Source organism: Sciurus vulgaris, assembly GCF_902686455.1.
Source record: "Sciurus vulgaris genome assembly, chromosome: 12".
Taxonomy (NCBI): domain Eukaryota; kingdom Metazoa; phylum Chordata; class Mammalia; order Rodentia; family Sciuridae; genus Sciurus; species Sciurus vulgaris.
Genome location: NC_136473.1, coordinates 72970149 through 72984333, shown reverse-complemented (window position 1 = coordinate 72984333; position 14185 = coordinate 72970149). Strand labels below are relative to the sequence as shown.

At 38.9% G+C, this 14185-nt stretch overlaps 1 protein-coding gene across 2 annotated transcripts in view; it reads left to right on the top strand.

Annotated features, from left to right (window-relative positions):
* The window catches only part of TRAF5 (TNF receptor associated factor 5), a 48129-nt gene that overhangs the window by 19273 nt on the left and 14671 nt on the right, over positions 1–14185 (top strand). For both annotated transcript variants that reach the window (XM_079107612.1, XM_079107611.1), the window contains exons 2-4: positions 9621–9839; positions 10950–11007; positions 14024–14125. In XM_079107612.1, coding sequence (XP_078963738.1) covers positions 9622–9839; positions 10950–11007; positions 14024–14125 — 378 coding nt within the window. In that variant the 5' untranslated portion in view covers position 9621. The remainder of the gene's footprint in view (positions 1–9620; positions 9840–10949; positions 11008–14023; positions 14126–14185) is intronic.

Genomic DNA, 14185 nt, shown 5'->3' with positions numbered 1-14185 from the left:
TTTTTTTTTTTTTTAACCCGTGGATGTCCAATTGTTACAGCACCATTTGGCTTTGCGTCCTTGTACAGTACTACCTTGTCAAAAGTCAGTTAGTTGTATGTATGTGGGCTGATTTCTGGGTCCTCTATCCTTCATGGTTCTATTTATCTATTCATTCCATACTATTCTGTGTTGATTACTATAGCTTTGTAATAGTTTTGAAGTTGGGTGGTGTCAGTCCTCCAACTTTGTTCTTCTTCTTCAATAATCTGTTGGCTATCCCGGGTATTTGCATCCTGAATTTTTAAGGGTATTGTCTAGTTTGTTTGTGTTGTTAGAATAAAATAGACCAGGTAATTAAAGGGCAGAAATTTATCTCACAGTTCTGGAGGCTGGGAAGTCCAAGGCACTGTCCGGTCGTGTTTGGTGAGGGTTATTCTGTTTCTAAGGTGGTACCTTTTTGCTATATCCTCACATGACAGAAGAGTAGAAGGGCAAAAAGTCTTGCTAATTCCCTCCAGCCCCTTTATGAGGTTGCTAATCCCATTCATGAGGGCTCTACCCTCATGATTTAATCACCTCTTAAAAGCTCCACCTTTTAATACTATCACATTGGATCTTAAGTTCCAACATAGCTATTTTGGGGTCATACTTATATTCAAACCATACTAAGCGTGAAAGGGAAGGAGTCCTGAGACCACAAAGTTTGAGGACTGCTGTCATAGAGAAAGATGGAGATCTAGATGAGTGCAATAGATTCTTGTGCTGGGAAAGAAGATAGATTGTAGTGGAGGGAACTGAACTGAGTTTTGTACATCTCCTTGCTTGTTCTAGAGACTGAATGAGTCTTTCAACATTAGGGCACACCTCCAAGATTCCATGTTTAGATGCTGTGTGACATAAGCATGATCCTTGTCTTGGAATCCCAGAGGGACATAGAACATGACCTAAGGGCACAGGATACAAAGTGTCATCCTTCCTTGGACTGGAGACCACAGGGCAGGTTAGGGCAGTGCGAGACTGGTTCTTGCAATTTTCTGAGAGAAAGGTGGCTCTTGGCTATTAGGATTGTGCATCAAAATCATGTAAAGTGGCATACCTCTTTCATCTTCAGAAATAAAACTTTGTTAAATACCAAGGAAAAACCATGTTGGAAGAGGAATAATAACATCTTATAACACTCACCTCTCACCTGTCAAGATTTACAGGAAACATATGCCAAAGGGAAGAGGTGGGGTGGGTTCTGGTCTCAAACCTCAGGATTGGGAAAAAAAAAAAAAGTCCCCTGGTCTGCCAGGCTCCTCCAAGGACAAAGCTTATTTGCCAAAAAAGGCCAGATGTTTACTCTGCTTCTTTCTCCCCAGCCACACTCCAGATTTCCACCACTCTGGCAGGGAGAGGCCAGACAGAGTACATAAGAGAGAAAGGCAAGCAGATGCTCTAAGCAGGCTGGGGTGGCAAACGGGGCTGTGCATCTCTCCCCTGGCTTGTTGGGGCTTGCAGCTGCTCCCAGGCCCAGCAGAGTCATGACAATCTCCAGAGCAGCCAAACCAAGCAAGTCTGCAGGCCAGACCTGCCCAACCCTGGCTGTTTGGAGGGATAGCATCCCCAGGGACCACCCCAGAAGGCCTCCCATCTTTTAACCTTCTGCCAAACTCTGAATGTCCCATTTCACCCTGTGACCCGAACTAACCTCTGCTGGTGAGGCCGGATTGTTCTCACCAGTATGTTCAGAAGGTCCTAAAATGTTCGGAAATCTGCTGTGTGTGTGTGTGTGTGTGTGTGTGTGTGTGTGGTATTTTGCAGAGGGATGATCTAGAGTTTTCATGACATTTTCAAAGGGAGAGGGGCATCTTGCACAAAACGAGTTAAAAATTGCTATGTTAGAGACCAGCGCTAATGTAGTTGCACTATCAAGGGCTTTTCCATGTTTTGTAAAATTAAAAACATTATTTTGATGAATAGCTAACTTGTTCTCCATGCCAGACACAATGCTAGGTGTGGAGATACAATGAGGAGCAAGACCAGATGCGAACTGTGTGTCACTGAGGGCCACAAATCAAAAAGCTGCACAATGCATGTCTAATTTCAAACCAAGTGTTGCACTGGAGGAAAAGAACTTGGTCCTATGAGCAATGTGACTTAGTGGATGTTTAGCTTTTGTTTTCTGTTTTTTTTTTTTTTTTTTTGAATTGATAATGCATTCATTTTCAAAAACTTTAAAGGATAATGTAGTAGAAAATCTTGTCCCTCACCCACTTGTATTCCCAATCCCTCTCTAAAGGCCACATACATGTTTTTACAAACTGGTGATAGAGCAGAAGAGAACGCTTATGTGAAGATGTGACTCTTGAAAGTCAAAGCATGAGTATAAGTCAATCAAGTGGAGAAGACTGGAAGGGGACGAAGACATTCCAGACAGAGACAACAGCCTTGCAAAGGCCCCTGGTGGCAGATCACATGGTGCATTAGAAGAAGGACATGAACACATACATGGCGGGCAGGAGTGCTCCAACAAGGACAGAGAGTCCAGGATTGCTTCTGGGTGAGAAGGATACACCTTCCTGTTCAGCATTATAGACTCTCCCTCAGAGACTGGGGAAGTCCCTGAGACAGGAGGGGAGATAACTTTGAATCATACTTACATTTTAAAACTAATTACTCTGGCTAGGTAGCCTAGAAAATGGATTGGAGCAGAAAGCAGTTAATGGTTTCTTGTTCAATTCAGGTGAGAAATGATGCAACTTGGCATGGTCTAATTTGGGCTGCTCTCTCTAACAAGGTACCATAGACTGGGTAGCTTACAAACAACAGAGATTTCTCTCTCCTAGCTCTGGGGACTCTCAGTCTGAGGTCAGGATGCCAGCATGCTTGGGTTCAGGACCCTTCCACATTGCAGTTTGATTGTTTTATTATCACATGGCAGCAGAAGGGTGAAGGAACTTTCTGGCATCTTTTATTTATCTTTCCACATTTTTTACTGGTGTATTATAGTTGTACATAATGATGGGTTTGTTGTTACATACTCATACATGCATAGAAATGTAGTAATATAATTTGGCCAATATCACTCCCCAGCACTTCCCTCCTCCCTCCCTGTCTCCCACTCTTTGGTTCCTTTCCTGTACTGATCCGCCTTTGATTTGCAAGAGATCCACCCATGTCTTTTTTTTTTTCTTTTCCTCTTTAGGTTCCACATCTGAGAGAAAACACAACTGTCGACCTTCTGAGTTGGACTTATTTTGTGTAACATGATGGTCTCTAGTTCCATTTTCCTGAAAGGCATAATTCATTTTACTTTTTTTTTAATTAATTTTTTTTCTTATTTTTACAGACTGCATGTTGATTCATGGTACACAAATGGGGTACAACTTTTCATTTCTTTGGTTGTGCACAATGTAGATTTACACCATTCATGTAATCATACATATGCATAGGGTAATATTGTCTGTCTCAGTCTACTGTCTTTCCTTCCCCTACCCCCTCCCATCCCATTTTCCTCCACACCATCCAAAGTTCCTTCATTCTTCTCTTTCTGCCGCCACCCCATCACTCCCCCTCATTATGTATCCTCATCCACTTATCAGAGAAAACATTCAGCCTTTGGTTTTTTGGGCTTGGCCTATTTCACTTAGCATGATATCCTCCAACTTCATCCATTTACCAGCAAATGCCATAATTTTATTCTTCTTTACGGCTGAGTAATATTCCGTTGTGTATATATATCACAGTTTCTTTATTCATTCATCAATTCAAGGGCATCTCGGTTGGTTCCACAATCCAGCTATTGTAAACTGAGTAACTATGAACATTGATGTGACTGCATCACTGTAGTATGCTGATTTTAAATCCTTTGGGTATAAACTGAGGAGTGGGATAGCCGGGTCAAATGGTGGGTCCATTCCAAGCTTTCTGAGGAATCTCCATACTGCTTTCCAGAGTGCCTGCACCAACCTACAACTCCACTAGCAATGTATGAGTGCGCCTTTTTCCCCACATCCACACCAACAATTATTATTGCTTGTGTTCTTGATAATAGCCATTCTAATTGGAGTTAGATGAAATCTTGGGGTTGTTTTAATTTGCATTTCTCTAATTACTAGAGATGATGAGCACTTTTTCATATATTTGTTGATCACCTGTATATCTTCTTCTGTGAAGTGTCTGCCCAGTTCCTTAGCCCATTTATCGATTGGGTTCTTTGTATTTTGGGTGTAAAGTTTTGTAAGTTCTTTATAAATTTTGGAGGTGAGTGCTCTGTCTAAAGTGTGTGTGGAAAAGATTTTCTCCCGTTCTGTAGGCTCTCTTTTCACATTATTGATTGTTTCCTTTGCTGAGAAACACTTTTTAGTTTGAATCCATTTATCAATTTTTGCTTTGATTTCTGGCACTCTGGGGGTCGTTAAGGAAGTCTGGTCCTAAGCCATCGTGATGGAGATTCGGGTCTACTTTGTCTTCATTTTGGTGAAGGGTCGTAGGTCTAATCCTACATCCTTGATACATTTTGATTGAGTTTTATACAGGGTGAGAGATATTGGTTTAATTTCATTTTACTGCATATGGATTTCTAGTTTTGCCAGCACCATTTGTTGAAGAAGTTATCTTTTCTCCATTTAAGTTTTTGGAACCTTTGTGTAGTATGAGATAACTATACTTATGTGGATTTGTCTCTGTGTCTTCTATCCTGTACAATTGGTCTACCTGTCTATTTTGGTGCCAATACCATGCCTTTTCTATTGATCTATAGTAGAGTTTAAGGTCTGGTGTTATGATACCTCCTGCATCACTCTTCCTGTCCAGGATTGCTGTGGTTATTCTGGGTCTTTTGTTCTTCCAGATGAATTTCACGATAGCTTTCTCTATTTCAATGAGAAATGTCATTGGGTTTTTCATTGGAATTGCGTTAAATCTGTGTAGCACTTTTGGAAGTATGGTCATTTTGACAATATTAATTCTACCTATCCAAAAACATGGGAGATCTTTCCATCTTCTAAGGTCTTCTTCAATTTCTTTCTTTAATGTTCTGTCAATTTCATTGTAGAGGTCTTTTACCTCTTTGCTTAGATTGATTCCCAAGTATTTTATTTTTTTTGAGGGTATTGTGAATGGAGTTGTTTTCCTCATTTCCCTTTCAGATGTTTCATCACTTATGAATAAAAATGCTTTAGATTTATGCATGTTGACTTTATATCCTGCTATTTTGTTGAATTCATTTATTAGTTCTAGAAGTTTTCTGGTGGAGTTTTTTGGGTTCTCTAAATATAGAATCATGTCATCAGCAAATAGTATCAGCTTGAGTTCTTCTTTTCCTATTCATATCCCTTTAATTTCTTTCATCTCTCTAATTGCTCTGGCTAGTGTTTCAAGGACAATGTTGAATAGAAGTGGTGAAGTGTCTTCTTCCAGTTTTTAAAGGGAATGCTTTCAGTTTTTCTCCATTAAGAATGATGTTGGCCGTGGGCTTAGCATAAACAGCCTTTACAATGTTAAGGTGTGTTCCTACTATCCCTATTTTTTCTAGTGTATTGAGGATGAAGGGGTGTTGTATTTTGTCAAACACTTTCTCTGTATCTATTGACATAATCATATGATTCTTAACCTTAAGTCTATTGATCTAATGAATTGCATTTATTGGTTTATGGATGTTGAACCAACCTTGCATCCCGGAATAAACTCCACTTGATTGTGGTGTACTGTCTTCTTAGTATCTTTTTGTATGCAATTTGCCAGAATTTTGTTAAGGATTTTGCTTCTATATTCATCAGAGATATTAGTCTAAAGTTTTCTTTTCTTGATGTGTCTTTGGTTTTGGTATCAGAGTGGTACTAACTTCACAGAATGAGTTTGAAAAGGTTCACTCCTTTTCTATTTCCTGGAATACTTTGAGGAGTATTGGAATGAGTCTTCTCTGGAGGTCTTGTAGAACTTGGCTGAGAATCAGTCTGGTCCTAGACGTTTCTTGGTTGGTAGGCTTTTGATGGCTTCTTCTATTTCATTGCTTAAAATTGATCTGTTTAAATTGTGTATGTCCTCCTCTTTCACTTTGGGAGGATTATATGTCTCTAGAAATTTGTTGATGTCTTCAAGATTTTCCATTTTGTTGGAGTATAGATTTTCAAAGTAGCTTCTCATTATGTTATGTGTTTCAATGGTGTCTGTCGTGATATTTTCTTTTTCATCACGAATTTTAGTAATTTGAGTTTTCTATCTCCTTCTCTTTGTTAGTGTAGCTAAGGGTTTATCTATTTTGTTTACTTTTTCAAAGAACCAACTTTTTGTTTTGTCGATTTTTTTTGTTTCTTTTGTTTCAGTTTCACTGATTTCTGCTCTGATTTTAATTATTTCCTGTCTTCTTCTAATTTTGGTGTCGTTCTGTTCTTTTTCTAGGGCTTTGAGATGTAATGTTAGGTCATTTAGTTGTTGACTTTTTATTCTTTTCTTTATTGCACTCCATGCAGTGAATTTTCCTCTTAGTACTGCATTCATAGTGTCCCAAAGATTTTGATATGTTGTATTGTCATCTCATTTACCTTTAAGAATTTTTCTATCTCATCCTGATGTTTTCTGTTATCCATGCTTCATTCAATAGCATATTATTTAGTCTCCACGTGTTGGAATAGTTTATTTTTTATTTTGTCATTGATTTCTAATTTCATTCTATTATGATCTGATAGAACACAAGGTAGTACCTCTATTTTTTGCATTTACTAAGGGCTGCTTTGTGGCATAACATATGGTCTTTTAGAGAAGGATCCATGTGCTGCTGAGAAGAAAGTGTATTTGCTTGTTGATGGATAGAATATTCTATTTATGTCTGTTAAATCTAAGTTATTGATTGTGTTATTGAGTTTTATGGTTCTTTGTTTAGTTTTTGTTTGGAAGATCTATCCAGTGGTGACAGCAGTGTGTTAAGTCACCCAGAATTATTGTATTGTGGTCTGTTTGTTTCCTGGAATTGAAAAGGATCTGTTTGATGTACAAGGATGCATCATTGTTTGGGGCATAAATAGTTACAATCATTATATCTCCCTGTTTATGTTTCCCTTAAGCAGTATGAAATGTCCTTCTTTATCCCTCTGACTACCTTTGGCTTGAAGTCCACTTTATCTGATATGAGGATGGAAACCTCATTTTTACTGAGTTCGTGTGCCTGCTAGTTTTTTTCCCCATCCCTTCACCTTTAGTCTGTGAATGTCCTTTTCTTTGAGATGAGTCTGTTGAAGGCAGCATATTGTTGGGTCTTTTTTTTTAAATCCAATCTGCCAGCCTATGTCTTTTGATTGATGAGTTTAGGCCATTAACATTCGGGGTTATTATTGAGATATGATTTGTATTCCCAATCATTTTGGCTAATTTTTGGTTTTTAACTTGACTTTGTTTCTCTTTTGATTGGTTTTTCCTTAAGGTAGTTCTTCTCTTTGCTGACCTACATTGTTGTTTTTCATTTCCTCCTCATGAAATATTTTGCTGAGAATGTTCTGTAGCTTTCTATTTGTAAATTCTTTTAGCTTCTGTTTATCATGGAAGGATTTTATTTCATCTTCAAACCTGAAGACTAGTTTTGCTGTATAGGATTCTTGGATGGCAACCATGTTCTTTCAGAGCTTGAAATATGTTGTTCCAGACCATACTAGCTTTTAGGGTCTGGGCTGAGAAATCTGCTGATATCTGTATTGGTTTCCCCCATATGTAATCAGATGCTTTTCTCTCACAGTATTCAAAATCCTATCTTTATCATGTATGTTAGGCATTTTCATTATAATGTGCCTTGGTGTGGATCTGTTGTAATTTTGTGCATTTGTTGTTCTGTAAGACTCTTGAAGTTGATTTTTCCTTTCATTCTTCAGGTTTGGGAAATTTTCTGATATTATTTCATTGAATAGGTTGTTCATCCCTTTGGTTTGTATCTCTGTACCTTCTGCAACCCTGGTAACTTTTTAGTTTGGTCTTTTCATGATGCCCCATAGTTCTTGGAGGTTCCGTTCATGATTTCTTACCATCTTCTCTGTTTGGGCAACTTTATTTTCAAAATTAACTATTTTGTCTTTATTGTCTGAGGTTCTGTCTTCCAAGTTGGTGATGCTTTCCATTGAGTTTTTTATTTGGTTTATTGTTGCCTTCATTTCAAGGATTTCTGTTTGTTTTTTTAGAGAATCTCTATCTCTTTGTTGAAATGATCTTTTGCTTCCTGCAGTTGCTCTTTCAACTGCCTATTGGAGTGATCATTCATTGCCTGTATTTGCTCTCTTATCTCATCCTTTACTTCATGAATCATGAATCATTTTAGTTATGTATATTCCAAACTCCTTTTCTGACATTTCTACCATGCTGTCACTGGTTCTATTAATAAAGAGTCTAGGTTTGTTTGGAACATTTTCTTCCTTGTGGTTTCATGTTGTTCCCATATCTTCCCCTCTAGCAGTGCAGATCTGGGAGTATTGCAGTTTCCCCCTTTTAGGCTTATATTGACCCTGAAGGTTTCCTAAACCTCTTCTTTAAGGAGGAGATCAATATTAGCATTGCCCAGGACAGACAATAATTGCAGCCCTGAACCAAATAGCCCCTATGAAGACATTAACAATAATGTCATAATAAACATAGAAGATTAATTCAATTATTATCTACAGTATAACAGATATTCTTGATGACTGCCATTCTGACTAGTGTGAGATGAAATCTCAATGTAGTTTCGATTTACATTTCCCTAATTGCTAAAGATGTTGAGCATTTTTAAAAATATATTTGTTGATTATTTGTATTTCTTCTTTTGAAAAGTGTCTCTTTAATTCATTTGTCTGGCCTCTTTTATAAAGACACTAATTTTATTCAGAGTGCTCTACCCTCTTGATCTAATTACGTTCCTAAAGCTACACCTTCTAATTGCATCACCTCATGGGCGAGGATTTCCACATGAATTTGTGTCTGGGGGGAAACAAAAATTCAGTCTATTGCAGGGGGAATGTGAGGAGAAAGTATGTGTGTGAGGGAGCAAGGCGGAGATCAAGACCAATGGTAAGAAATGTATTTGTGTACAAGACATTTGCTTCTGAAAATTTTTTTAACGGAACATCTGTTTCTGTTATCTCAATTTGGGGGGGGAGGGAAAGCCCATAATAGTTTGCTTTTAATGTAGTTCACACCTGGCCATATTTTATCCAAACATGTGGCCAAACTGACATGATAATTTAGCATCCTGTAAAAGGTTGATAAACAAGGGGCTAAAGTCTCACAGAGTCTTGCAAGAAGTCATCTGGCGACTAGGGTTGTGGCTCAGTGGTAGAGCACTTGCCTGGCATGTGAGGCCCTGGTTTCGATCCTTAGCACCACAAATAAATAAATAAATAAATAAATAAATAAATAGATAGATAGATAGATAGATAGATAGATAGATAGATAGATAAATAAATATTAAAAAAAAAGAAGTCATCTGGATCAGCTTCCTGTCCCAGGACCCCAAGGTCATCTCACCTTTGTAGGAACCTACCACTAGCAGGAAGTTGTTATTGTTGTTAGCAGATCCTAACAGAATGAGCATGTGGGTGATGTTCACCAATTATGAAACAAGTAATTAAACACTTGGTGGCTGTAGTTCTTTGCGTGTTTTCACACTTCATTTTCCTTCTCTTCTCCTGACTCCCCAGAATGGCTTCTTCAGAAGAGCAAGGAGGAGCCCCCTGTGGTTTTATCCGCCAGAATTCCAGCAACTCCGTTTCCTTGGACTTTGAGCCCCACACAGAATACCAGTTTGTGGAGCAGTTGGAAGAGCGCTACAAATGTGCCTTCTGCCATTCGGTACTTCACAACCCCCACCAGACAGGTTGTGGGCATCGCTTCTGCCAGCACTGCATCCTGTCCCTGAGGTGAGTGGGCAGGGCCTGCAGCTCCAGCCACAGCGGGCCCAGCCCAGGCGGTTGTGTTCCTGGCATCTGCGAGTCAGCTGGGCCACTCAACTGTAATCATGGTTTTGGGAATTCCTGTGAATGGCCACAGAACCACAGACAGGAGGAGCTCTCTCAGGGGTCCTCTGTGAGGGCCTAAAGAGTAATCTTCACTTTTTGCCACTTATTTATAAATATTTACCTTTTCTCAAAATCCACACTATGCCCATTTTGCATGGGAAGACAGATGCAGTTGCATAATCTGTCATGAGTTTGCTATCGAAAGGGGTTGTATCTTAACAGCATCTGTGTTGTAATTTCTGACCATTCCCTTCCTTGAGGTAGTTGTGCTGTCACATCCATAAAGGACTTGGTGCCATGGCTGCTGCCCACTCCAGGGCAGCTATAAACCCTGTGTTAGTCAGATTTCTGTCACTATAACAAAACACCTAAGATAATTAATTTATAATGAGAAAATTAAGTTTATTTTAGCTCTCAGTTTTGGGGGTTCCAGTCCATGATCAATTGGCTCTAGTATTTTGGGCCTGTGGCAAGATAGCACATCATGGCAGGAGCATGTGGTAGAGAAAAACCACTTACCTTATCAGGCAGGAAACAAAATAAAAGGGAAGAAAAGGACTTGGATCCCTCTATCCACTTCAAGGGCATACCCCCAATGACCTGAGGACTTACTAACAGGCCGCATCTCCCAAAGGTTCTACCATCTCCAAGTAGAACCCTGGGGACCAAGCCTTGAACACATGGGAGACATTCAACATCCAAATAGTAGCAACCTGGGCCATGCCATTTTGAAGGCAACCAGGAGAAGCAAGGGAGCACACTTTGGGGGCCTCAGCAGAGACATCAAGGCAGTTGGAGTATCCTGCTGACTTTGAAAGGGTTAATGGGAGTTTTTCAGGCAGACTAAAAGAAGGAGGGGCCTAGGGGTGCCTTCTGGGTAGAGAACAGCATGTGCAAAGTTGAGGTTCAGCCGCTCAGGCTTGGAGTGTAGCTACAGTGCTGGGCTGTTCCTGAAAAAGCAGGTCGAGGTTAAACACCTAACTTTGGCTTTATTTTTATTCTTCTCTCCAGAGAATTAAATGCAGTACCAATCTGCCCTGTAGATAAGGAGGTTATCAAATCTCAGGAGGTAAGAAAATCACTACTTTGCCTTAGCAGTTCTCTGGGTGATGGAGAAGTTCATATCCTGTGTTGCACTGGACCTTAAGGAGAATGGTCAAGGGGACCTTCCTTGAAGTCTGTATTCCTCGGATGTGGAGTTAAATCAGACCCTCCTACCCCAGCTTGAGAGAAGCTTGCGTGGGGTGCGTCTTTACCAGCCACACCTCCACCCCAGGTCTCCTTTCCTGCTTCTTCCTCACTCGCTTCCTACACTAGCTCTAGCCACCCGGAGCTGCTGGGAGAAGTAGAGCATCCTGCCTAGACTTCACCTTCTCATCTGGTTAATCCCTAAAACTTCCTTTTATTATATATTTGTTAATAGCTTTATTGAGATATAATCCATATATCATAAAATATACCTATTAAAGTGTACAGTTCAGTAGTGCGTTGACAGGTTGTGAAGCCATCATGCCATCCAATTATAGAATATTGTCATTACCCCAAGGAGCAGCCCCATGTCCACTGGCAGTTACTCCCCACCCACCCTTCTCCTCAGCCCTTGAAAACCACTAAGCTATAGTTTCTGCTCCTATGGGTTTTCTATTTGGATATTTTTAGATAAGTAGAATCATATAATCTGTGGTCTATTGTATCTGGTTTTTTTTTTTTCACAGCATAATGTTTGTGAGGTTCATCCATGTTGTAGAATGTATCAGCACTGAATTCCTTTTTATTGCTGAATACCATTTCTTTGTATGGATATTCCACATTTTGTTTGTCCATTCATTAGTTAATAGACAGTTGGGTTGTTTCCCCTTTGGAACTATCATGAATAAAGCTGCTATAAATATTCATATACAAGTTTTTATGTATTTCTCTTGGTTATATACCTAAGAATAGAATTACTGGGTCACTCTATGTTTAACATTATGAGAACTGCCAGATGGATTTCCAGAGCAACTGAACCATTTCACATGTTCCCACCAGCAATGCCTGTAGTGTCTTTCTTTCTCTCTTTCTTTCTTTCTTTCTTTCTTTCTTTCTTTCTTTCTTTCTTTCTTTCTTTCTTTCTTTCTTTCTTTCTTTCCTTCCTTCCTTCTTTCTCTCTCTCTCTTTCTTTCTTTCTTTCTCTTTCTTTCTTTTCCTTCCTGCCTTCCTTTTCTTTCTTCCTTTCTTATTATTTTGTACTCACTCTTTTTTTATTGATTCTTTTTAGTTATACATCACAGTAGAATCCATTTTGATAAAATTATACAACATGGAATTTTTTTTTTTTTTGGTTCTTGCATGTAGTTTCTTACTTCTCCAGACCCTCATCAAAAATTGCTATTCTGGCTCAGCACGGTGGTACACACCTAAAATCCCAGAACTCGGGAGGCTGAGGCAGGAGGATCATGAATTCAAAGCCAGCCTCACCAACATGGAGGCACTAAGCAACTCAGTGAGACCCTGTCTCTAAATAAAATACAAAAAAGAGCTGGGGATATGACTCAATAATTCAGTACCCTGAAGTCAATCCCTGGTATATGTCCCCCAACAAAAAATTGCTATTCTGTCTTTTTGAGTATAGCCTTCCTAGTATATGTGAAGTGAATTCATTTGTGGTTTTGATTACTTTTTCCCTGATGGCTAATGATATTTATCTTTAATATCTTTTCATGTGCTTATTGGCAATTTGTATGTCTTCTTTGTAGAAATGCCTATTTAATTATTTTGCCTCTTTTTAAAATGGGTTATTTGTAATTGTTGAGTTGTAAAAGTTCTTTACATGTTCTGGATACAGATTTTTCATTAGATATATTATTTGCAAATATTTTTCTCTCATTCTGTAGGTTGTTTTCATTTTCTTTTTTTTTTTTTTGGCAGTGCTGGGGATTTGAACCCAAGGCCTTGTGCTTGCAAGGCAAGCACTCTACCAACTGAGCTATATTGCCAGCCCTGTTTTCATTTTTTTGATGGTAACTTTGAAGCACAAAAATTAATCATTTTAAGTTCAATTTAATATTTTTCTTTTCTTTGGTTGCTTGTTCTTTTGGTGTTGTATCTAAGAAACTCTTGTCTAATTCATGGTCATGAAACTTTACTTTCTTAAAATTTCCCTTAATTAAGTTCAGTTTTCTTCCTCTAATATTGTGTTGCAGGATATTCAAACTTCACCTTCTCTGGGAAGCCTTCCCAAGCATCTGCTCTGATATCCTTGCTTCTTCTCTTAACTCCTTATGATGGTTTTTGCAAATGCCTCCCAGAGTGTTGTGCTGTACCTACTGTCTGACTGACCACAGGATCAGGGGATGGCATACTACACCTTAGAGCAAATCCAGTCCACCACCTGTTTTTATATGGCCTGTTAGCTAGGAAAATGGTGTTTGGTTTTATATTTTTTAAAAAAGCAATTGCATTTCAAAATAAAAATTTAAGGGCTGGGGATATAGCTCATTTGGTAGAGTGCTCCCTGGTTTCAATCCCCAGCCCTGCAAAAAAAATAAAAATAAAAAATATTTTTGTGATACATGAAAATTATATGAAATTCAAATTCAAGTCTCCATAAATGTTTTATTGAAACACAGTCATGCCTGTTCCTTTGTGTATGGCAAAGTTGAAATGAAGCAATAGAGATGGTTGTGATGTGGCTCGCAAAGCTGGAAATATTTACTGTCTGACAGAGAAAGTTTGCCAACTCCTGCTGAAATAGCAAGTCAGCACAGCTTCAGGGACATTCTCTGATTTACCCTGGGACAGGAAGCTGAAAGCATCACCCTTGGCCACAGCTCCACCTTCTAATCTTTACTGTATGGGGTCAAGGTTACCTGAGATTCTCGTAGCAGCTGCACCCTGCTGTACTGAGCCTTGAGTTATCTTGCTTGTGGGATGTATGTATCTGAGTAGGCCTTTTCTTTTAGTGTGGTGGTGAGTGTGATATTTCCATTTCAACCACTGGAAGTTTCCACCTGACTTTAGAGATATACTTGAAGATCAAACTTACAGTAGCTTCATTTGCATTACTGTGCAGTGTCAAAATAAGACCTACCATCTTTATCTTTTAGGTGTTTAAAGACAATTGCTGCAAAAGAGAAGTTCTCAATTTATATGTGTATTGCAAAAATGCTCCTGGATGCAATGCCAAGATTATTCTGGGACGATACCAGGTTGGTATTACTGGTGACCAATGTTTGCTTTTGCCATCTTTCGAGTGACGTGTATTAAAC